We start from the raw sequence: 26418 nt of genomic DNA, 5'->3' as shown, positions 1-26418 counted from the left end.
ACTGACATTTCACATTTGTCATAATATATTTTTTTAATTTTTAGGTAATAACAACAAGAGACATCAATCTTTCAAGTTTCAACTTTAATCATTATAATTTATAATAATTTATATTTTTTCATTATAATTTATAATCTGTAATAATTTATAATCTGAAGTCTGAACTCTGAGCATATAGAATAATATTTAGACTTTAGAGTCTAAACATAATGGTTAGAGTCTAAATTTTAGACTTTACAGCATTTAGCAAACCGTATAGTCCGTCAAGAAAGTGAAGAATATAAAAAGTGGCAACATCGTAGTGTCATCCCTTTTTTCTTAAATTGATTTGAAAGGGATGACACTACGATGTTGCCACTTTTTAATTTCTTCACTTTCTTGACAGACTATACGGTTTGCTAAATGCTGTAAAGTCTAAAATTTAGACTCTAACCATTATGTTTAGACTCTAAAGTCTAAATATTATTCTATATGCTCAGAGTTCAGACTTCAGACTTCGAGGAACTTTTTGGATTTGTGCTGTAGTCTCGTAAATAAGAAAAAAATATAAGCTGTCATGTCATTTGTCACTATTGTCAGTTGTTACTGTCAATTTGTAATTCATCTGCCATTTTTGTTGAGTGTGTGGCCTTTCCGTTTGGTTGGAAAAATAAATCTAATTTTGTGTTGAGTTACGGTACTTTATGTATATCTAATTCAGTATCAGTATTCCAAAATGTATTCAAGTGACGATTACAATGAGGTTTGTATAAATATAACAATTATAATCACTTCTTACATCTTAACTACATCATAACCTATATCATGTTTAATTGTCCTTAAATTCTTTATATTACTCGTTGATATTATACATATTCCAATCAATTATTTTTATTTATTGAAAATGATTGCTTAAAGTGTATAAGAGGTATATTCACTCGGATTATACATGGCTAAAAATATACTTTTGTGTATCAGTATAAAAATAATAATTCTTTATTTTAGGGCGGCTATGAATCTTATGGTGATTATGAGCCTCATACTGGAGACCCACAGTATGATTTGGAGTATGACAGATCATACTATCAAATGCCAGATATGGTTAGTATAACATAATTATTTCTGAAATCTGAATTGAAATAATTCATATACCTACTTACATAGTATTTTTTTATTTATAAATTGTTTACTATTTAACACTATTTTTGTAGGTGAAAAAGTTCTTAGTGTACTTTCGCAATATGATCAATGAGGGAGTAACATTTGAAATACTGAACTTGTATGAAAATACTTTCCCTAAGCTCACAGAGCAGTATTTTACCAACACCCCATGGCCAGATGAAAAAGAAGTTTCACCATTGGTTGACAATGATAATGTAAGTTTTTTAGAAATGTTTATAATCTCATCCCACTTTGCTTTGGATCAATAACAACATATTTATGTTCTTACGAAAATTTGAAATGTAAAGATCTACAATCAACATTAACAACACAGGCTTGGTATTCGCAATTTTATTATTATTTTATGAAATAAGGGGCAAATGAGCAAATGGGTCACCTGATGGAAGGCAACTTCCGTTGCCCATGGACACTCGCAGCATCAGAAGAGCTGCAGGTGTGTTGCCGGCCTTTTATGAGGGAACAGGGTAATAGGGGAGGGTAGGGATGGGTAGGGAAGGGAAGAGGGGAGGGTAGGGAAGGGAATAGGGGAGGGTAGGGAAGGTAATAGGGGAGGGTAGGGTAGGGTAGGGAAGGTAATAGGGGAGGGTAGGGAACCCCTTCCCTACCTACCTACCTATTGGGCCTCCGGTAAACTCACTCACTCGGCGGAACACAGCGCAAGCGCTGGTTCACACCAGTTGCCGGTGTGAGAATGTGGTATTTCTCCGGTCGAGCCGGCCCATTCGTGCCGAAGCATGGCTCTCCCACATTATAATATTATTTTAATTGTGAGAAAATAAGTTACAAATGAAATATTCTTGTAGATATTCATGATCCTGTACAAGGAGCTCTACTTCCGGGACATTTATGCCCGTGTGCCGGGAGGACCGAAGCCGGAACAGCGGTTCCTGTCGTTCTACAACTACTGCGACCTGTTCAACTACATCCTGTCCGCGGCCACGCCGGTGCCTCTGGAGCTGCCCGACCAGTGGCTGTGGGAGCTGATTGATGAATTTGTCTACCAATTCCAGTCTTTTGCTCAATATAGGTATGGTTTTTTTATATGTTTTCTTAGATGTGAATTATACAATCTGTAAAGTTACAAACAATAATCATTGCTAAAGTTAATGATTCAATTACATTACATTTTGATTCAATTACATGTCACATTGTCTCGTTCGTTTTTCATATGAATGAAATGGAAGACATGACATTTTAACAAGCTGTTAACACTAACAGATATTGGTGAAATTGTGCCTATTATATTTTAACTGAGCTGCTGCTAATACACACCTTTATTGAATTGGAATTAGTAATTTTAAGATGGTGCAGATGCTACAGAAGAACAAATGAAACAAGTACAAAGAGAATATTAAAATTATTTATTACTCCTCGCTTTTGCCTGTCCTATAATATTAAGTAAAAAAAAATTCTGTCTATTTACTTTTTAACCCTTTAGCCGCCAAGGTCGGAATAATTCGACAAATATTTTCGTGCCCATTTCGCCAAGGTCGGATATTTACGACCTGTATCACTACTCGGTTAATCTGCCTTTTTTGTTTGATAGCACAGTAAATAATGTTCATACTTGGTAAATAGTTAACGAAATAATCATTTACAATTGATTACACTTTAGTTTCTTAATTAGAAGACCTAAAAATAATGTCTAAATTTAAATAAATTACCGAAAATATTCCTAGAAAAGTGTATTGATGTCCAACGCCCGAGTCGGAAAAATCCGACAATAGGGACGGGACGTAAGCAATGATTTACTGATACAAAAATCCGCATAAATTAAAACATTTCTGTTTTTACTAACTAATTTATTATAAAACAAATAAAGCAATGGTTACTGCACAAATAAACGTGTTTGTTTTACTTAATTTATAATAAATATAGTATAAAAATTTCAGTGATTGAATTGACGATTCCCATCCCTAGCCTGCATGTTTACAAACGAATGTTGTCAGCACACCCTGCGCCACGGTCGGAAAAAGATGACCGCTTCTGACGTCATAAGCGAGTGCCGCCTTCTAGAATTTTCCATTAGTGTTGTGCTTATGATGATGCTATCGATAAATGTGATTGTAGTGGATACTTAAATTAGAAATAAAATTACAATAAATTACAAAGTAATTCTTTCATATCTGTCTGGCTGCTACGACATTTTGATGAAATTGTATGCGTGTAAAGGGGATGGGATATCGATCTACTATTGAAAATCTATATTTGTAGTAGGTTATACAGTGTGTAACAAAAATAAGTGATAATACTTTAGGGTGTGTACGTGTTCTTTGTAGAGAGTTCACTGTGAAAGTAGCAGCGCTGAAAGACGAAAATAAAAATTCACTTTTGTATGGGCAAGGGCTCGAGCGTCACGAGTTTCCCCATACAAAAGTGAAAAAGAAATTTGGTCTTTCTATATATATATATATATATATATATATATATATATATATATATATATATATATATTATCACTTGGTATATATATATATATATTTGAACAAATGACGTTACGACATAGGATACTTTTTTACTGGAAAAAAAGGGTTGTAAAGGGGTGAAAATGCGTAAATTTGTTCAAATTAAGTTAGTTACTTAATTTGATAAAATGACACCGTGCGTCTTCTACATCGCGCTGATGCTTGCTCAAAAGTCTTTCTATAAGAGGTGGTATCATCTTACATTTGAGTTTCGATTTTTTTCGATTGTTATATCTATTCTACGGTATTAAATAACTCAGTACTTTATCTGTGCAGTGACGTAACCTTAAACCTATCAATGATAAATAGTTTATGGGTAAATTTGTGTAATTGGGGGGCTAAATAAGCTTTAAAATTTGGCATAAAATATAAAGTTTAATATAAAAAAATGAAATACTTATTGTGTGCACACTGCACAGCTTTATTGATTTAATTGATTTAAGAATTTTACCAGGGTTTTTTATAAAAGCTTTTGACACCAATTTTGTTGACATCGCGCGCTATAAACTGAAGTCCACGCGGACGAAGTCGCGGGCAACAGCTAGTACTTTATATAAATTAAAAATTAAGAAATAAATTATCGACATCAAAAAAGATAAGTATTGCACATCACTATTTGTTGTAGGTACAAATTTTTCGATTTATGGTGCCGGCGCTAGGGGCACGACAATTGATTTTAAGCTCGGCGGTTAAAGGGTTAAACAGATAAACAAGAAAGGGCAACAACAATATCAAGGATACAGTTAATAATTATACATATAAAATTATATATTGTAACTTTAATATTTTCTATGTGCTTTGTTTCCAAAGCACAAAGAGAAAAAATATTAATGTGTTGTGTGTGTGTGCACTGTGCACCATGTTTCAGAGCCATAAGTTAGGCTGTAGGCGAGGGAGCACACATGTATTCAAAGTCTTGCATTTTATATGCAGGCGTCTTTGCTTTTAGGAATCTCTTTTAGTCACCAAAACTTGTTCCAAACATGTGCTATTCTTTTTTCTATATTTTCTTTGTTCATTTGATAATTTTGCTGGCAGCTGCTACATCACTCAGCATAAATTGCAATTTGTCAGGGTCTTCTTTCGATACAATAATGTCATCAGCAAATCTCAGATGGTCCAAGCGAAAGCTGGTAATATTTAAGACCGAATTGTTCCCAGTTTAGGTTTTGAACAATGACAGCTGAGAATAGCTTAGGAGAAAGTAGGTCACCTTGCTTTACACCTTGTTGTATAGAGTATTTGTTGCCTGCTCTTTCCAACCTAATTTTACTTGTACTGATGTATATTTGTTGTATGATATTAATGTACACTTCAGCCATCCCTTGTTGTTTTTAAGTTAGCCAAATACTGTTGTGGTGGAAACAGAGTAGAGGCGTTAGGAGGGGGCGACGCTGGGCGACCGCCAGTTCCGTGGGCTGGGCACCGAAGAAATCTCGCCCAGAGCGCTGGTAGTGCTAAAACCGGCACTGTTGAGACTAATACTTTTTATTTTCTACTTTAAGGTCACGCACATCAAAGTTGAGTCCAGCTGAGATTGATGCTCTGAACACGGAGAACAAAGCGTGGAACGTTCTCTGCATTCTCAATGTGCTACACTCTCTCGTTGAGAAATCCAACATCAAGCGCCAGCTTGAGGTAATTGATTCTACTAATGATTGAAGACTGACACATTTGTAAATTTAGTATTATTGAGTTCTTTATGCTTATCATCTTGTACATTATAACAGAACACATTATAATTATGTGTATACTATCAGTGAAGTTGATTCCTAGGCAGTTGGGGGACCTACGTAGTTTGGTTGCGTTACATGAAACCCAGCCGACAGATCACAATTAACATTGAATTGACATGATCCAACCAAAAAATAATTTATACGTGGGAGAGCCATGCTTCGGCACGAATGGGCCGGCTCGACCGGAGAAATACCACGTTCTCACAGAACACCGCCGTGTAACAGCGCTTGCGCTGTGTTTCGCCGAGTGAGTGAGTTTACCGGAGGCCCAATCCCCTACCCTCCCTTCCCTACCCTCCCCTATTCCCTTCCCTTCCCATCCCTACCCTCCCCTATTACCCTATTCCCTCTTAAAAGGCCGGCAACGCACCTGCAGCTCTTCTGATGCTGCGAGTGTCCATGGGCGACGGAAGTTGCTTTCCATAAGGTGACCCGTTTGCTCGTTTGCCCCCTTATTTCATTAAAAAAAAATGACGTCGCGTTGGTCTGTAAACTGCCTAGGAATCAAATTCCCCGATGGTACAATACGAAGATCAATATATATTTATTTAGATATATTACTAAATAAAGATATATTGATCTTTGTATGTTTTGAACAGTGACGGTAGAGATGTGCTACCGCGCCATGGGCGTACTCAGGCAGGGGACTTCTCAGGGGGCAAGGTGGGGCCCCTTAGAAGATAAAATAAACGTCAATTTTCCTGGCAAGTAGAAATAAACGTCTTACCAACTCTGCGCAAAATGAAGTGTTGGAGACAAAATATCTTTACAGTCAGATTAATAAAAGTCAATTTTCATGATTTTTTGATTCAATATACCAACCATCTTCTCGAAACAGGTATGAGCTAGGGCGTACCCAGGATTTCAGCTAGAGGGGGCCCTAGCTGAAATCCTGGGTACGCCCACTACCGCCTATGTCGCGAGATCGCGTCTCCAATTTTGTTTTGAAGTTATTACTTTAGTAAAAGAAGTGGTGATTTTTTTATTGCTTCATCTAGTAATTTTTTCTAACATTTTCAATGCATAATGATAACAATAAATACTTCTTAATTTTTTTTGTTTAAGCAAATTTTTTTAATTTCTATTAAATTCATTATTTTCAGGTGTATGCTGCTGGTGGAGATCCGGACTCAGTGGCGGGAGAGTTCGGCCGACATTCCCTTTATAAGATGCTAGGTTACTTCTCCCTCGTGGGTCTGCTCCGTCTGCATTCTCTGCTCGGTGATTACTACCAGGCCATTAAGGTAACATGTCAAACAATATTTTATAAAAAAAAAATACTTCACCCTATTTTTTTCCTCTGTTATATAATAAACCTGTTTATTGGTATATGGTTGTCAAGAAACCTTACCTGTAAAAAGATCTTAATCGGCTAAGTGCGGGTCGGACTTGCGCACAAAGGGTTCCGTACCGTTATAGAGCGCAAATAGGGGAAAAAATGTGTTTTTTGTATGGGAGCCCCCCTTAATTATTTATTTTATTTTAATTTTAAAATTTTAAAATAAAGTACACATATAATTGAGGATTTTGTGAAAATTTTAAGTATCTATGTTGCCATTATAGATTACGAGCCAAAAAGAAAATATAACATTTGTTGTAAATACAACCTTAAATATTTATTAACTTTATTTTGTTTTTAGTATTTGTTGTTATAGCGGCACCAGAAATACATAATCTGGGAAAATTTCAGAAGTCTAGCTTTAGCGGTTCATGAGTTGCAGCCTGGAGACAGACAGACGGACAGACATCGAAATCTCAGTAATAGGGTCCCGTTTTTACCCTTTGGGTACGGAACCCTAAAAACACAATATGCAATTTTTTTACGTAATACGAAAATAAAGTGTTCACTATTCTATTCCATATACCATTCAACTATAAAATTTGATGTACACACTACATCATAGTGCCTAAACGTATCCTATTTGAATGTATATTACAGGTACTAGAAAACATTGAGCTCCACAAGAAGTCTCAATACTCACACGTGCCGGCGTGCCAAATTTCCACATCCTATTACGTAGGGTTCGCATACATGATGATGAGGAGGTACTCGGATGCCATCCGGACCCTGTCCTCCGCTCTGCTGTACATGCAGCGCACCAAGCAGCTGTTCTCGTCCCGGTCATACCAGAACGACCAAATTAACAAGCAAACAGAACAGATGTATCATCTGCTAGCCATTTGTCTTGTGCTCCATCCGCAGTGCGTTGACGAATCCATCCAGCAGGTATGTAAAGTGACAGTTGTTGTTGTTTTAAATTTATGTTTCCTTGAAATTGTAATTTTGTTGTATGTATATGTATTTCACCAAAAAGATCAATAGAAAAAACAATTTTAACGTAATTAGATTTTATTGTTATGTAATAAAATAAATCCATAACACATTTCATTTAATGTAATTTTCATTTAACAAAATGATTGTACTTCTCTTGAATACTATAAATATTGAGAGTGTGTATGTTGTTACTTCTCTACGCGTTTTTGCGTAGAGAAGCTTCTTTTTGCTAAGAGGATTTTGATCAACTTAGCAATGTGAAGGACATTAAAATTTTGGTATTAATTCTATACTAATCCCAAAATTTGAATGTCCAGGTTTGACAAGTCATTTTTCCATGTAATAAAGGACAATACACGCAATCTTACAACATCTGCTATCTGCATAGGTACACAGTATAAATTAATATAGTATCCCTTTGCATTATGCTAATGTATTGTTACATGCTAAGGTTCGAAGGAGAGAAAGACCTGCGGACTCTATTGAAGACTTTATTCATAAACACTAGGTCACACAAAGCACTAGGTCCAAAATACTAAGCACTATCACTGTCCTAGGTCGTAGCCAAGTCGTAGGTTTCACTAGAACCACTTTTTGATCACTTGTTTCTTACTACGAAGTCGCCTTTATGATAGGTCGTATCGAACAGCGAACTGAATTATTTCTACAAAGTTCGAGCATGTACTCGCGCACCTAACGCCATCTAGTATCTAGTATTCACGTTTAATCATTTAATCATCATTTATTTGCAAAGAATGTTGTTTACAAAGATCTTATAGTTATATATATACAGTATCAAACACTCTGCTTTTGAAGCATGCAAAATTATTATAAACTAGATGTCCCGCGCGGCTTCGCCCGCGTAAATTAGGAATTTTACGGAAACCGTACATTTTCCCATAAAAATAGCTCTTATGTCCCTACTCCCTTCACTTGGTCTACTCTATATCTGTGCCAAATATTGCCATAAAAATTGCTCCAGTAGTTCGTAATTTCTAATATTTCCCCCGTTTTTCCCACATTTTCCTGAGTTTCTTCGGTCGTATTAGTCTTAGCCTATAGTCTTAGTTCTTACTCGATAAATGAGCTATCTAACACTGAAATAAGTTTTTAAATCGGATCTGTAGTTCCTCCGATTCCGTTCAAGCAAACATACTCTTCAGGTTTATAATATTAGGTAGGTATAGATTTTTTTAAATTATCGCTTGACAAACTCGAGTCTCGATCTAAAAGACTATGAAAAGTACTTACCAATAACATGGTATAATATGGTAGTGATGATGATGACGATGTTGATGATGAATGTAATTTGCATAGAAGCATATGCTTTCCGTTCTTAAAACAACGCCGAAACTCCCAAACTTGTATCTATAAAGAATCAGGAGTTCTCTCAGCACCTTCCGAACCACGGTATACCAGGTATACCTCGGTTCAAAATCTTACTTGCTGGTAGCATATGCTTAGAATACTTCTCACGAAACCGAAGTCACCACATATTTCCCTATAATTTTTGAGGAGTTCCCTCGTTTACTTATGGATCCTTCATCAGATCACCACTTTTGTGAATATAATACCGAATTGGGATGATACCCTATATTTATGATGATACCCAAAAGAAAAATTTTGAAAATCGGTTAACAAACGACGGAGTAATCGTTGAACATAAGAAAACGAACATAACACCTCCCCCATTTTGAAAGTCGGTTAAAATTGTAGCCTATGTGTTATTATGATGTTTAAGCTATATTATTGTAAAGTTTCATTAAAATCCGTTCAGTAGTTTTTGCGTGAAAGAGTAACAAACATCCATACATCTACATATACATCCATGCATCTATACATCTGTGGGATAATGCGTGGCGACGCTAAAGGAAGATCTTCCGACCGAGCGAGGTGTTATGCTCGGTCAGGCCGAAGCCCACGTGATACATTTCAGCTGTCGTATATATACCGACGCGCTCAGAAAACTTCGATAGCGCGATGCAGGAATATTAGGCGATTTGTGGGTACCGCCACACATCCAAAATTTTTCTCACCTTTTAAACCTTCCCTAGACCTCCACGAATAATTCAAGACCAAGATAAGATAAATCCGTTCAGCCGTTCTCGAGTTTTAGCGAGACTAACGAACAGCAATTGATTTTTATATATATAGATATTTAGATAAAACAGCAATTTTACATTATCATTTTTATATATTAGCCTTATTAGAAGATAGCTACAGAATACACATTCATTAATCACAATTCATAATAGAAAAAAGTTGCCTTTACTATCCAGAGAAAAAAAAACTACATTTAATCGTCTAATGTCAGTGTCAAACAATAAAAAAAAAAATTCAAATAATACCATAGACATAATATATATGAATAATACCTTATCTATGCTTGAGGTTTTCATCAAATCTGTTGTCTGTGTTCACTCGATAAGTTTCGCTGGTTTGACGCTAGATGGCACTATATGTCGTAGGTCCGTAACAGTATTATTCCAATGGGTTGAACTTATATGAAGAGTGACAAATATTCCAACGTAACATTTCTTACATTCATTTCCAGGTGCTCCGCGAGAAGAACTACCACGAGAAGATGTTCAAGATGCAGTACGGTGACCTCGGGGAGTTCGAGGGCTGCTTCACGTTCGCCTGCCCCAAGTTCCTGTCGCCCTGCCCGCCGCCCATCGAACCCGGCTCCAACTACGCCCGCGACGCCGTCAAACACCAGACCCAGGTGTTCATGGATGAAGTAAGTGATATGTATTATTACCAGTACCTAATATATAAAATTCTCGTGTCAGTGTTTGTGCGCAATCTCCTCCAAAACGGCTCAACCGGTTTTAATGAGATTTTGTATGTAAGTAAATACATGCGTTAGGCCTGAGAATAGGTTTTTATCCACTTTTTATATTGATACTAGAAAACATAATTTATATAACAAAACAATGTTTGTCGGGTGAGCTAGTAATACGTACAAATAATATGAGATCCATGTAACATAGTTAATTGAAGAAATGACAAAAACAACTTGTAATTTTGCTGCAAGTTACGTTTCTAATAGGTTCTTTAGCGTTAGCGTTTTCTGCGCGGGCGGTTTTAGCGCGCGTCGCGTATTTTCCCAATCGCTAAAGCATTTGAGGTTCTATTCTAAATTACATAAAGCTTATTTTCTTACATTTTCTCCAACCGCGTATGCGCAGAAAACGCGCACCTGAATGCGCCGTAAAGATAGTTTCTTTTAACACTAGAGAGACCGGAATTCTGAACTTCCTAGAAAGACCAAGAGCGGTCAAATGACCCATCGTATGTTTTAACAGTTTTGTGTGTGTCTTACTATTTTGCTTTTGCATTTTATTGATCATGTAATTATTTATAAATGTAACTAAATTAAATTATAGAACAAATATTCAAGAAAATTATTTAGATAGCATTTTATAGACCTGCTACTGATATAAGTAATGACATTATAATGACTCCACAAGATTTATTGGTTTTGTTCCTGTACTTGAGCATAAAACACCGTTTTTTCAGATTTTATATTTTCTCATTTTAGCAATAGAATTGTAAAGTTACTCTTATGTACAATAATTCACGTCTAGAAGTAGAAGCCATGAACATCTTGATGAAAATACCCTATTGGAGGACAAAAATATTATTTTTTCGTGTCGTATTTTTGGTCACAATATAAATATCTTTTATCATTAAAGCTAAAAAAGTACAAAAAATGTGCTTAAGAAATGAAATATACTTTAAAATTAGCATAAATATTTTTATCATATTTTCATAGAACTACAATTCGCAACCTTTAGTTTGTTATTTGCTTCGTTTGTGTAGGTAAAACAAAAAATAAAAATTAATTCAGCATAAATATTTTATTGAAATTCGAACTACTAATAAACCCTGGCTGTGTTAGGTCAACTCAGACAACAATGCTATGAAAATTGACACATATTTTTGTACTAACGTTGATAATTTTCAAAAAACGGGGTTTCATTAGGCAAAAAACTTGAAATACGTTACAATATCAAAATAGGCAAGGCCAAAGATTTTATTTGTGCACATACTATATTTGTAAATATACGACCATTATTTTTACATTTAAAAATGTGAAATTTTAGACCATTTATGTACATAAAAGTATTTATTTCACTTTTGTCCTATGAGTTATTGACATTGACTTTTTCAGTAGTTTTTTATAAATTTTAAATCAAATACAATACACAAACAAAACATAATAATAATAAAAAAATTAAAAGAAAACTAAAACTGGCAAGAAACCCCCACTATCTTTACAAAATTTATTCAAGCGGTCAATTGACCGCTGCGGTCTTTCTAGGTAGTTTGTTATTTAAAACCTATAATTATTGAGCAATCATTAAAAACACGTTATTACAATTTAAACAATCTAAAATTATTAAATGTTACAAGAGGAAAACGAATTTCATGCAACGGTAACAAAAATATCGCAAATTAAAAACGAAAATGCGGTCATTTGACCGCTCCGGTCTTTCTAGTGTTAAAAGGTGCCTAGAAATTGATTAAATTTGTATACTTTTGTGTTGCAGGTCCGTCAACAAAAGATGTTACCGACCATCCGGTCCTATCTGAAGCTATACACTACGCTGCCAATGGCGAAGCTGGCTGCGTTCATGTCGGCGGCGCGGGGCGGGGAGCGTGACGCAGCGAGGGAGCACGCAGCACTCGCGATACACTTACTGTGCTTCAAGCACAAGATGAAGAATGTGGTGTGGACTAAAGGCCCTAGCGGGCTGGACGGGAAATTCCAGAGTGGGTCTGAGGTGGGTTGGATGGTCTGAATACTAATAGTAAACTAGGTGCTATTGTATTTCTTTTTATTGGGTAGTGAAAAAAAAATGCTTTTCTTTTCGGAAAAATGGTATGTCATATTATGTAGACTAGACCACAGGAAAGGTTCCGTGGTACATATTATGTCTGTGCCAAACTATTTCAAAACGGTCTAGTAAGTAGTTCATGAGATAAGAGTGTTGAAAAAAATATCTTTTAGCTTTATAATATAATGATAGCATTTTTATTTCTATTACAGCTGGACTTCTATATTGACAATGACATGATACATATCGCGGACACGAAGGTGGCGCATCGCTACGGCGACTTCTTCATACGCAAAATCCTCAAATTCGAGGAGTTGAACCGCAAGCTGCATCATATTAAGATCTAAGAGATTTGTCAAGGCCACGCACAACTTTAAAATCTATCAATAACCCCTGATCACTGAACTACCAACCCCAACACACCAAGCGTGTCTGGTGGTCCCTTCTTATAAACCATCTGGCACCCCATGGTCTACCAAAAACATCTAAAATTTTAAGGCTGCGCCATATCCATTGAACTTTACCAATCTTAATGTTGTGCAGGGCTTAAACCATTTTACAAATAAACCCATCTATTGGTAACAGTTTTTTATTCAAACTTTTGGCACATATTTAACAAATCTATGGCTTCTTTTATAAAACTTCTTTGGTTGTATTATATTTATGTTCTCCCTCTGTAGTGTCTCTGGATGTGGCTCCTTGAACTGCTGCCAAGGGTGTTCCTCTTTTAGCACTTCTTCTATGTTAATATCATTCAACCAATTTATGTATATTTTATAGAACCTCTCGTAAGCAGCTTTTAACACGGGACTTTCAACATTATTTTGTTTATTCTGCAACATAATATTTTTTTGAGAATAGTATGCTAACCAAGCAAAATAAACAAAAACTTCCATATTTTTCGTCACAAAAACCTCACAAAAACACCACAGACCAACAGTAGCAAAACACAACAACGGAGCCACCACAACTAACGCTATTTGTACAAATATAAGGGGGGTATTACATTATCATTTATATATGATCATTTCTATGATCATATATAGGATCCAATATATATGATCATTTGATCATATCTGTATATTACATTATCATATTTCATTGATCCTATTTTACGTCATATGTGGTTTCAATAGCCAATGGCGAGCGCTAACGCTGACAGGTATTGACGTCAGGGTTACTAGATCTCAGAGAATTCGATTTAACAAAAGACATCGTCATTTTTAATATGGCTTGTTTTTTTATTTCAGCAAGATTATCCAAGTATATAATTAGAAAAATAATTACATTACATTATTTGAAACATATTAACGAACAAGAAATTAAAAACTCTTTTTAATATTAAATAACTGGCAACACCTATTTCTATGACCATATTGGATCCAATCTCTCAGCAAATGTCAAAAATCTTTGATCAAGGAAGAAATTAATCATATGTCTATATTACATTATCCAATATCATTGACTCAATGATCTCGGATCCAATATATATGATAATCCAATATCCCCCTAAGTGAAAATAAACCAATATGTAAAAACATCCATTATCAAATACCACTAAAGTAACCAAAACATTATGTAAGAAGCTGATTGATTGCGGCAAGATAATCAATTACTCCCCAATCCGGCTGGTCACCGTGGAGGAGTTAGACCAATACCCCCTAGATAAAAATTACCCAAAGAACCCTAAAAATATATCCCTACAAAAGAAAAACGTAGAGACAACTTAATGTACCATCGAGGAAATTGATTCCTAGGCAGTTGACAGACCAACGGCATTTGGTCAGATCATGTCAATTCAATGTTAATTGCATAAACTTATAGTATATTATAAGTTTATGGTTGATTGTGATCTGTCGGCTGGGTCCCCCTTCTGCCTAAGAATCAACTTCTTTGATAGTACGGTATATTGCAACGCTGAATACTTTGACCCTAACTGACGAAAAACTCAAAGAAATAGAAGAGGCGCTAACCCATATAAAATGGGACATACCAGGTCTTAGGGGGGTATTACATTATCATTTATATTGGATCATTGCTATGATCATATATAGGATCCAATATATATGATCATTTGATCATATCTGCATATTACATTATCATATTTCATTGATCCTATTTTACGTCATATGTGGTTTCAATAGCCAATGGAGAGCGCTAACACTGACAGGTATTGACGTCAGGGTTACTAGATCTCAGAGAATTCGATTTGTCAAAAGACATCGTCATTTTTAATATGACTTGTTTTTTGTTATTTCAGCAAGATTATCCAAGTATATAATTAGAAAAATAATTGCATTACATTATTTGAAACATATTAACGAACAAGAAATTAAAAACTCTTTTTTATATTAAATAACTGGCAGCACCTATTTCTATGACCGTATTGGATCCAATCTCTCAGCAAATGTCAAAAATCTATGATCAAGGAAGAAATGAATCATATGTCTATAATACATTATCCAATATCATTGACTCAATGATCTCGGATCCAATATAATAAATATGATAATCTAATATCCCCCATAGTGTGGAGAAAAAATCATTGAACATGATAACTATATATTCTACCACAAAGGACAAACCAAAGGTCATAACGGAGTCGGATTTATGGTCAAGAATTAACTAAAGAAATATATTGACGAATTCCAATGAATAAACGAAAGAATGGCCATCCTGAATTGGGGTCTCCCTGGGTACAAAGATAAATGGTCTATCATTCAGATATATGCACCTACCGAAATCTCTGACGAAAAATCAAAAGACGAATACGGAATACTTACCGAAACCCTTAGCACCACTAAAAATAAAAACATTATTCTAATGGGCGATTTCAATGGTAGAGTTGGACACCAGAACCCAGGCGAAGATTCTGTAATTGGAAAATACGGAATAGGACAAAGAAATGATAACGGCAACAGAATGATAAGCCTAGCTCACGAACACAAACTCTCGTTCATGAACACCTATAAGAAAAATTAATCAATGAAGTGGACCTGGATATCTCCAGATAGCCGACACAAAAACGAAATAGACTATATAGGAACCAACAACTGCAAACCATTCCAAGATGTCACAGTAATAAGCCAATTCAACTTTCATACCAACCATAGAATGGTACGGGTAAACATATTATTTTTTTGTTTCAGTTGTATCTATGGGGACCTCTAAAATTTTTAATAATATTTCCATTTGTATCAAAATCTTAATGCGGTTCACAGACTACATCTACTTACCAAGTTTCAATAGTATAGCTCTTATAGTTTCGGAGAAAAGTGGCTGTGACTTTCGGACTAACAGACAGACAGACAGACAGACATGACGAATCTATAAGGGTTCCGTTTTTTGCCATTTGGCTACGGAACCCTGAAAAGTATGCTAACCAAACTACTTATCTTTTCGCATACAAAGTCACATGTAGAAATTAGAAAGCAATATAATATTTGTATGTGATTGAAAGCCTGAGTAGGCAGTAGGTTATTATAGGAATTTCTATGATATTTCTAGGTGGTGATGTATTAAAATAAGTATCAGTTACCTTTTCAAGAATAGAAAGGCACTTATTATTGAATTTTTCCAAGTGTTTCAGGAACACACCATTAACCCTCAAATTATCTTGTTTCACCAAACTCATAACAAACAGAATATATCCAAACTGCATGTCATGTGTTGCGTTCTGGAGCAAAGTTCCTAGAATTTCTATGTTTAATCTGCAAAAACAATATTAAAAGATGAAAGTATATTAAAATTCGTCATTACTCATTACTTATCAAGAAATATCACAATAGTTGCCTTAGTTTAGAAGTTTATAAGTCATCAAAACTACTGGATCGATTTTAATCATTTTTTCAGTGAGTGGCTTAGATATTATTATATTTTATACCTGTGCGAAGCCGGGGCGGGTCACTAGTAAGTTATATACGGTAGCTAAACACACACAGACCTCCACTATATATTTATGTTGGTATAAAATTCATAATTTAAAACAGAATTAATACATTTTGTAATTCTGTTTTAAATTATGAATGTTACACCAACATTATGAATTAAAATTTTTCAAGTTATACTTTGTTTAAAGAACTACATTTTTTATTTACATCTCTTTTTGTTCTACAGCTACCTACTCAATAATGTACATACTGTACTATGACTTACTTGAGTTGCTTTTCTTTCATTTCATTCAAAAGTTCCTCAGCCTGTTTCCGATCTTTGCAGGTTAGTGCTAGTATACCATAAGTCATGATATTCAATTTTAAACTGTGTTTTTTACTTAATGGATGCCTCTTTCTAGATTTCCTGTCTTTTTCAATTATATTCTTTACTGCCTGAAAAAAAAACAAAATTAAAAAATAATACCAAAAAAAGAATTCATAAAATATGTGATAATTGTATTGCACAATATATTACACTTACAAGGGCAGCATTATAATCATATCTCAAACACCTCTTCTTCATGAGCATATTATAAAAATCTATGTCTGGTTTAATGTTTAATGCATTCATTGATTCTAGAAGTCTATTTTCCGCCTCTGTACTATTTTCAAGAAGGGGTAGCATCTGTGTAAATGTTTTTATATCTGGCTGCACTGAATAAACATTCATTTCTTTTAGGAAGTCATCTTGGCCTCCTATAATGGCAAATTTGTCTTGTGGGGTAGTTACTTCTTGCAGGGATAACACTTCATCTATGTTTATAACTTTTGAAAGTAGATTCGGAACAGTTCTTTGCGAGGTGGTTATTTTATTAGGCTTATCAATTATTTGTAAGGTTGGTTCTGCAGTGGCTAAAGAAGTAATGTTTTGTAATTGTGTCACATTGTTATTATTAGGTAAGCTGCTAGACTCATCACTATTGCTGTCTTCTTTTATACAAACTTCTTCCATTGAATTTTTAGGGCTTTTTAACTTTTGTATGTTATTATGTTTAGTTTCTGCTTTTCCTTCAATAAACAGAGGTTTTGGATTCGGTTGTAATTGTATTTGAGAAGCTTCGATCAGTTGTATTAGATCGTCTTTAGAGCCTAAATTACATTCCTTAACACATCTCAGCATAAGATTGAATGAGTAAATATTTGGTTTTTCTTTCATATTCAGCATTTTTCTCCAAACCACTAGGCCATGTCTTAACCCATTTTCTTTATCTGTGATACAGGCTTGTAGCAGGTGATTGAATGTTTGAACTCTTATTTTAATTTTCTTTGAAATCATCTCATCAACAATTTTGAAAGCGGTAGGCAGGTCAGAACATCTGCCAAAAGTTTTGATCATGACATTGTAGTTGGTCAAATTCGGCTCTACTCCCTTTTCTATCATCAAGTTTCTTAAATTGGTGGCTTGTTTCAATCCATACTTTGGAAAGGGACTGTTGATGCAGGCTTCGAACAGGCATGTGTAGGTATCCCCAGTAGGTTTTAAAGTTCTTTTTTTCATGTCATTATAAAGTTTAAATGCTTTTTTCGTGTACCCAAGCTCGGCACATGCACCAATTAATATATTGTATATGTAGTTATCTGGTTTAACCCGATCTTCCTTTAACATTCTCACTTCGAGAATGTCAATAGCTTCTTTTAAACGTTTTAATTTAACATATTGCTTGATTAGATCAGCATACTGTTTAATGGTTAGCTTTTGTGACTGTAAAGGCAAGTCTTGCAGAAACTTTTCTTCTTTAATATCATCTTCATCTTCTTCGAAGTTATGTTCTACAACCTTTTTTGAGAGGGTCCCAAATGTATCTGGGTCTCCTAAATAGTTTAAATTATTGTTTTCCGTCTTGAATTCCTTTTTATTATGTTTTTCTTGGCTTAGGGGAAAATTGCTTAAAGTTGTAACGTAGCGATTGCTCTGTTTTAAGGTCCGTAATATCGTAAAAGATCTTAGGTAACGTGAGTTCATTTTTCACTTTTTTTATTTTAATACAGGCTACTATATTTTTGTAAAACAATGTTTTTAGGTTATATTTAAAAATGTCAAATGCAATGTCAATGGCATGTCAATGGATTATGGAAATGGCTATATGGGCAACCAAGAAGTTTACAGGGTGTAAACTTCTTGTGGGCAACGCTCCCTTTGCCTGTCCCGACCGGGATGATTAAAAAAAATGGATTATGGACATTGGACCATTGAGGTCATGAAGGTAGAGTTCGACAAGGCTGTTTATGAACGTGGCGAGAAAAGGAACTTATATAAGGATGTCCCTATATAACATTTATAAATTCAAAGATTTTGAGCTAAATTCGAAGTATATAGTAGAATATAACATCCTGCATCGATTGATAACAAAAAATCATGAAAAAATCAATACCTTACCGACAAGTTACGTGAAATAATTCATTTTAAAATTTCCATTTATCGTACGTAATGTTTGCCGGAAGTGTTACAATTTTTGAGAATTCGTCAAAATTTGGAACTTTGTATCAAAGATAAACAGCTAAAAAACTGCTTATCAATTTCTTTATACGATTTGCGATTTTTTGAGCCCAAAAAAAAAGTGGGTTCACCGGTAATTCTGAGGAAATATTTCAAATTGAAATTTATGAAAATTATCCATGGAGGTATTATACTATTGGCAGTTATATTTTGACAGTTGATAATGTTACTCTTTCTAACAACGCAGTAAGTTGAGTGAAAGAGAAAGCTCATATCGGTGCGTAAACGTCAAAAGCCTGTAATGTTATGTCCTACCCAGTAGAACATAACAAAGGAATCGGCCTGCATATTTCATGTTTTAAAAGTGCTAATAAAAGTGTTTAGTGAACGTTAAATGCAATATCTTGTTGGGTTTTGTGGTTCCGCTAAATAATAAACCATAAAAACGGCCAAGGAATGCCTCAAACACGTGGATTTAACTTGTCATACGTAAGTTTTCAACAACGTTTTATGGGCTTATCAATCGGTATTTTTGTAAGCTAAAAAGAAAATTTAAAAGTTTATTAATCCCTTATTCGTGCTATGTAAGGCATTAGTGCTAAAAATGTCACATCAAGTAATAATTTGGCATAGATTTTTACGTGTGCTTTAGGGATGCACCTTGCTTGAAGTATATATTTATATCGATAAAAATATTGTCATGGACTAAATGTTTTTTTTTCAGGATTTGAAAATGCTTCAAAATAGACGACGAACAGAATATTTTTTAGACGCAAGTTTCATGCAAGTTTTTAATCCTTACTCCCTTATGAAGGCATCACAATATTGGGATAATCATTTTAAACGTAAGTTTGAAACAATGATTTTATTGAAATAAAAAAGTTCTAACGGAGAGTAAAATGATCAACAGCTCTTACACCTCCCCCTGTAAGTACTCAAATCATTACTTGGATTTACTTTTTGAAAATTTATCCTGGCATTACTCTTTTTTAATAAATACCAGACACAATAGATATTCAGTTGTTATGCGGCACCTGGGTTCCGCTTGGGGCTTGATGGGTTAAGTATGGAAAACAAACATAAAGCATATTGCCCCGTAAACAATATTATATATACAGTATATCTTTTATAGTATTAAGTACATTTAATGACACTAAACCAACTATTTTTTTAGGTTTTTGGAATGCTTCTAAAGAAGAGTTCAATATGATGGTGATGAAGGAGAGACCTATAATGAAGATAATATTATTTTTAAGTTTAGATTATAACCGAGTATTCTGATGGTGAGATGGAGTGAGGAGGGAATAGGGATAGTTTATGTAAAATCCCCCTTATCACTACCCCCCCGTTAAGGAGACTGTTGTCAACTGTTTTCAGTATAATTTTCGAGGCATATTAAGGTTAGCTAAAGTTTATATTTTATAATATGAATTTAAGTATTCAATACTCGTATACTCGCGGTTAACATTAATTGTGGATCAACCCACATTTCTTTAAGTTATGGATGCCATTTTAAATGATCTAAAGAACATGATTGCATTCAAATCTCAATACGTAATTTTTTTTAGCATGATATCTATGGATATCATATTAATATCTATGGACGCTTCACACCACGTCAGTCTGGCCCCGTGCTAAGTACCTAAAGGACTTGTGTTACAGGCAACGGAAATATATTTAATACTTTTATACTATACATATATTTAAGATTTTTATTATATATGATACACAAATGCAGTCATTAAATAGAGTCTAATAATTATAAAGCAGACAACCTTCCCCGTAAACCATATTTAAAAATTGCTAATTTCATATTTTTTCATTTAAATCTTGACATATCCAAATTTTGTAATGTGCAAAAAATGGAATATTGATACTAAACAAAATATTTTTTAGGTTAAAGAAATGCTCCTAGAGAAGAGGTCAATGTGATGATGAAGACAATTGAGAACCTATATGGAAGTTAATATTATATTTACTTCATAAGCTCCGACTAAGAACATAATATTCAATAAAACCTTATGTTTGAATATTTTTCATTTTCATTTAATTTCTAATTTTTGATAAGTGTGTAATGTGTAATATTATACAATGTGTCCTAATACCGGTGCCCGATTATTACATGCTTGTTATGAATTATGATGTATGGCATATTATATGGATAATAGTAATTAAGTATAATAAAGTATTTTTGTTCTTCTGTTGCTTTTTTATAAAAACTGTTGATTTTATTGATTACACTCCGGACAAGCCTTCGTGGCTTATAGAGTATACATAATTATTATGTATATTTTAAACTATTTGTGTAATTATATACTTAAATATTTTATTTCTATAAAAGTATTTTCATATACATTTGAACATACGGGCCGAATTGATAACTTCATTTTTTTGATGTTGTAAAAATCTATATTAACGTGATAAAAATCTATAAATAAAATTATGGTTGACTATTGGTCGATAGCTGTAGTCTAATTTTATATTTTTATCGATATACGCCCATCCCTACACGCACACTACGGCAATTGCACACAAGCATAAAATGGCCACGCGCTGGCGAGCTAAGAAGCCATCTACCTTAGATATCCTTAATCTATGAAATTATCCTTCGAAGGGTGCGACAAGACTTTATATGAACTTGGGCGGGGGCGCTGCTGGTAAAGAAGAACTGTCAAATATGTCGTTTTTGTATGTGGCAGCGTTAGTTCCTTTTTTCGCCACCTTCATTTAAAGCTTTGCCGAGCTTTCTTCGCTGCCATTTGCGGTAGTCAAATTACAACAACTTTTTTTCAATAACAATTTAATATCGAATAGTTATTTAAAAATCAATTATAAAAAATCATTATAATTAAAAATAAGTGCCTGGGTGTCCAATTTTTTACATATTTAGAACTTTCATAATTTAATTGGATGTAGTACGGAATTTGACCTTATATACATCCCTTAAAGCCCATTAACGCCCATTGTTATTCACGGCAGGACTGCCGTGCAGCCCGCCGGCTAATGCAGGATAGTGAATGGTGTTGCAGGCCTGCAACATCATTCACTATCCTGCATTAGCCGACGGACTGCACGGCGGACTGCAATGCAGGATAATGAATGGGCTTCTTAACGCTATAAGCATACAAAAACGTCATTTTTGACAGTTCTCCTTTACTAGCAGCGCACATTGACTGACATTGACACATTCAATTAAAGCCTTGTCGAACTGTATAATTAATCTATGATTGAGGTACTATAGACTGGAGAGAGCATAGAGGAAAATAATACACGGGGGCATAGAGAGCCCTCTTGCAGAATTTTGTCAAAACACAAATGAGAATTGATGGCTACACTGCGCCAACTGATATTAACTTCCGCAAACAATATATACATATTGTTTGCGGACCCTGTCCTCAAATCCTCACTGATCTTTACGAGCTTTCTTCTTGCTCTTTTTAGATACTTTGGCATCCGCCCATGTATCTGTAATGTGATATGAATATATTAGATAACATGAAATGACTAACGGCAGTTACATAATAATTATTACACCCTGAATCCTTATCTATTAAGTATAATAAAATATACACTTTTTAATTTTTTTAATGTAATAGACATAATATGAAAAGTAAAGGTTTTATTTACATAATATTTACAAACTAAATTAAATTAATTGCCTTGCATAAACACACTATCAAATAATAAAAAAACAAAAGAGCTTACCTCCGAGCTCATCAAAAACTGGCCCAGCTTGCTCTTGGGCTTCAGTTGAGGCATTAGCTTCTTTATCCTCTTGTTTAGCGGGCACCTGTAAATAATTAAAAATAAAATAAATAACAAGTTTTGCCTAGAAGAGCCTAAGCGATCATTGGTAAGGCCAGTATACTGGTAACAGTTTAGAAAGACGCTGACATTTTATAATACTTGTCAAACTAAAAACAGACAACTGAAAGAGTTTTGGCGGGCATGACACTTTGACACATAGATTAAGGATATAGGTAGATGGCTTCTTAGCTCGCCAGCGCGTGGCCATTTTATGCTTGTGTGCAATTGCCGTAGTGTGCGTGTAGGGATGGGCGTATATCGATAAAAATATAAAATTAGACTACAGCTATCGACCAATAGTCGACCATAATTTTATGTTATAGATTTTTATCACGTTAATATAGATTTTTACAACATCAAAAAAATGAAGTTATCAATTCGGCCCGTATGTTTAAAAGTATATGAAAATACTTTTATAGAAATAAAATATTTAAGTATATAATTACACAAATAGTTTAAAATATACATAATAATTATGTATACTCTATAAGCCACGAAGGCTTGTCCGGAGTGTAATCAATAAAATCAACAGTTTTTATAAAAAAGCAACAGTAGAACAAAAATACTTTATTATACTTAATTACTATTAAACAACAATTTTGTAAAATAACAATTATTATGTATTATCGAAGAAATAAAGACGTTAAAGCATTGAATACTGGTGACGGGACACATAATAATATAATGTGTCCACTGTCCCAACAACAGTGTCCGATCCTTCAGTCAATAAAATATGCCATACATCATAATTCATAACAAGCATGTAATAATCGGGCACCGGTATTAGGACACATTGTATAATATTACACATTACACACTTATCAAAAATTAGAAATTAAATGAAAATGAAAAATATTCAAACATAAGGTTTTATTGAATATTAAGTTCTTAGTCGCAGCTTATGAAGTAAATATAATATTAACTTCCATATAGGTTCTCAATTGTCTTCATCATCACATTGACCTCTTCTCTAGGAGCATTTCTTTAACCTAAAAAAATATTTTGTTTAGTATCAATATTCCATTTTTTGCACATTACAAAATTTGGATATGTCAAGATTTAAATGAAAAAATATGAAATTAGCAATTTTTAAATATGGTTTACGGGGAAGGTTGTCTGCTTTATAATTATTAGACTCTGTTTAATGACTGCATTTGTGTATCATATATAATAAAAATCTTAAATATATGTATAGTATAAAAGTATTAAATATATTTCCGTTGCCTGGTACCTGTAACACAAGTCCTTTAGGTACTTAGCACGGGGCCAGACTGACGTGGTGTGAAGCGTCCATAGATATTAATATGATATCCATAGATATCATGCTACAAAAAATTACGTATTGAGATATGAATGCAGTCATGTTCTTTAGATCATTTAAAATGGCATCCATAACTTAAAAAAATGTGGGTTGATCCACAATTAATGTTAACCGCGAGTATACGAGTATTGAATACTTAAATTCATATTATAAAATATAAACTTTAGCTAACCTTAGTATGCCTCGAAAATTATACTGAAAACAGTTGACAACAGTCTCCTTAACGGGGGGGTAGTGATAAGGGGGATTTTACATAAACTATCCCTATTCCCTCCTCACTCCATCTCACCATCAGAATACTCGGTTATAATCTAAACTTAAAAATAATATTATCTTCATTATAGGTCTCTCCTTCATCACCATCATATTGAACTCTTCTTTAGAAGCATTCCAAAAACCTAAAAAAATAGTTGGTTTAGTGTCATTAAATGTACTTAATACTATAAAAGATATACTGTATATATAATATTGTTTACGGGGCAATATGCTTTATGTTTGTTTTCCATACTTAACCCATCAAGCCCCAAGCGGAACCCAGGTGCCGCATAACAACTGAATATCTATTGTGTCTGGTATTTATTAAAAAAGAGTAATGCCAGGATAAATTTTCAAAAAGTAAATCCAAGTAATGATTTGAGTACTTACAGGGGGAGGTGTAAGAGCTGTTGATCATTTTACTCTCCGTTAGAACTTTTTTATTTCAATAAAATCATTGTTTCAAACTTACGTTTAAAATGATTATCCCAATATTGTGATGTATTCATAAGGGAGTAAGGATTAAAAACTTGCATGAAACTTGCGTCTAAAAAATATTCTGTTCGTCGTCTATTTTGAAGCATTTTCAAATCCTGAAAAAAAAACATTTAGTCCATGACAATATTTTTATCGATATAAATATATACTTCAAGCAAGGTGCATCCCTAAAGCACACGTAAAAATCTATGCCATATTTGTAGCCAAATTATTACTTGATGTGACATTTTTAGCACTAATGCCTTATATAGCACGAATAAGGGATTAATAAACTTATAAATTTTCTTTTTAGCTTACAAAAATACCGATTGATAAGCCCATAAAACGTTGTTGAAAACTTACATATGACAAGTTAAATCCACGTGTTTGAGGCATTCCTTGGCCGTTTTTATGGTTTATTATTTAGCGGAACCACAAAACCCAACAAGATATTGCATTTAACGTTCACTAAACACTTTTATTAGCACTTTTAAAACATGAAATATGCAGACCGATTCCTTTGCTATGTTCTACTGGGTAGGACATAACATTACAGGCTTTTGACGTTTACACACCGATATGAGCTTTCTCTTTCACTCAACTTACTGCGTTGTTAGAAAGAGTAACATTATCAACTGTCAAAATATAACTGCCAATAGTATAATACCTCCATGGATAATTTTCATAAATTTCAATTTGAAATATTTCCTCAGAATTACCGGTGAACCCACTTTTTTTTGGGCTTAAAAAATCGCAAATCGTATAAAGAAATTGATAAGCAGTTTTTTAGCTGTTTATCTTTGATACAAAGTTCCAAATTTTGACGAATTCTCAAAAATTGTAACACTTCCGGCAAACATTACGTATGATAAATGGAAATTTTAAAATGAATTATTTCACGTAACTTGTCGGTAAGGTATTGATTTTTTCATGATTTTAAATTATTTTTAAATAATCAAATAATTATTTTTTTGTCTTTTATTAGTGTCATGTAAGTATTTAGCATACTATTGACCAGTAATTAGGCAGGAATACAATAATAGGGGTGTAGACAATAAACGAAATCTTATACAAATTATTGTTTTTTTGAGAGTTTGTATTATAGAATTACCGAAAATTGACATATTTTACTTAATAACTTTATAATATTTTTTATATTTAATAAGTGATTTTTTAAATTAAAATAAGAGTGTATTTATTTTTTTTACATATTTTTAGGTGTAACAAAATACTTATGTACTATCAGAGAAGTTGATTCCTATGCAAATCGGGGACATAAGTAGTTTGGTTGCGTTACGTCAAACCCAGCCGACAGATCACAATTAACATTGAATTGACATAAGTATTCGACCAAATAACGTTGGTCAATTGCATAGGAATCAACTTCCTTGATGGTACATCTGTAAAATAAATATATTTCCTAAAAATAGTCTACACCCCTATTAATTTCTTAATTTACAAAACTGGATATAATTGTTGTTTGACGACCTCTGTGGCTCAGTGGGTGGGCTGTCGATAGCTCAAGCCGGGGGTCGCGAGTTCGAATCCTGCCAACGGAACAAAAAGTTTTCAAAGTTCCTGGGTCATGGGTGTGTATTAAATATGTGTATCATATAATAAAAATCTTAAATATATGTATAGTGTAACAGTATTAAATATATTTCCGTTGTCTGGTACCCGTAACACAAGTCCTTCAGCTACTTAGCAC

At 33.9% G+C, this 26418-nt stretch overlaps 2 protein-coding genes across 3 annotated transcripts; one reads left to right on the top strand and one right to left on the bottom strand.

The window, feature by feature from the left end:
* Positions 1 to 598: 598 nt before the first annotated feature.
* LOC121739263 (eukaryotic translation initiation factor 3 subunit L) lies at positions 599 to 26418 on the top strand. 2 transcript variants are annotated; one of them, XM_042131627.1, is made up of 12 exons: positions 599 to 742; positions 985 to 1080; positions 1191 to 1355; positions 1965 to 2188; positions 5132 to 5264; positions 6466 to 6606; positions 7302 to 7589; positions 10192 to 10377; positions 12194 to 12427; positions 12694 to 12835; positions 19440 to 19445; positions 26408 to 26418. In XM_042131627.1, exons 1-10 carry the CDS (start codon positions 716 to 718, stop codon positions 12826 to 12828), a joined length of 1629 nt encoding a protein of 542 aa, XP_041987561.1. In that variant the 5' UTR covers positions 599 to 715; the 3' UTR covers positions 12829 to 12835; positions 19440 to 19445; positions 26408 to 26418. The 2 variants fall into 2 exon arrangements, with proteins under 2 accessions (XP_041987561.1, XP_041987560.1); XM_042131626.1 differs by lacking the exons at positions 19440 to 19445; positions 26408 to 26418 and having other exon boundaries at positions 12694 to 13060.
* On the bottom strand, positions 13057 to 18415 carry LOC121739262 (pentatricopeptide repeat-containing protein 1, mitochondrial). The gene is made up of 4 exons (XM_042131625.1): positions 16895 to 18415; positions 16637 to 16806; positions 16020 to 16191; positions 13057 to 13314 (listed from the first exon to the last, which is right to left on the bottom strand). The coding sequence occupies exons 1-4, from the start codon at positions 18374 to 18376 to the stop codon at positions 13075 to 13077; spliced, it is 2064 nt and encodes a 687-aa protein (XP_041987559.1). The 5' UTR covers positions 18377 to 18415; the 3' UTR covers positions 13057 to 13074.

Source organism: Aricia agestis, chromosome Z (genome assembly GCF_905147365.1).
Source record: "Aricia agestis chromosome Z, ilAriAges1.1, whole genome shotgun sequence".
NCBI classification, from domain to species: domain Eukaryota; kingdom Metazoa; phylum Arthropoda; class Insecta; order Lepidoptera; family Lycaenidae; genus Aricia; species Aricia agestis.
This window is presented reverse-complemented; position numbering and strand designations above follow the sequence as displayed.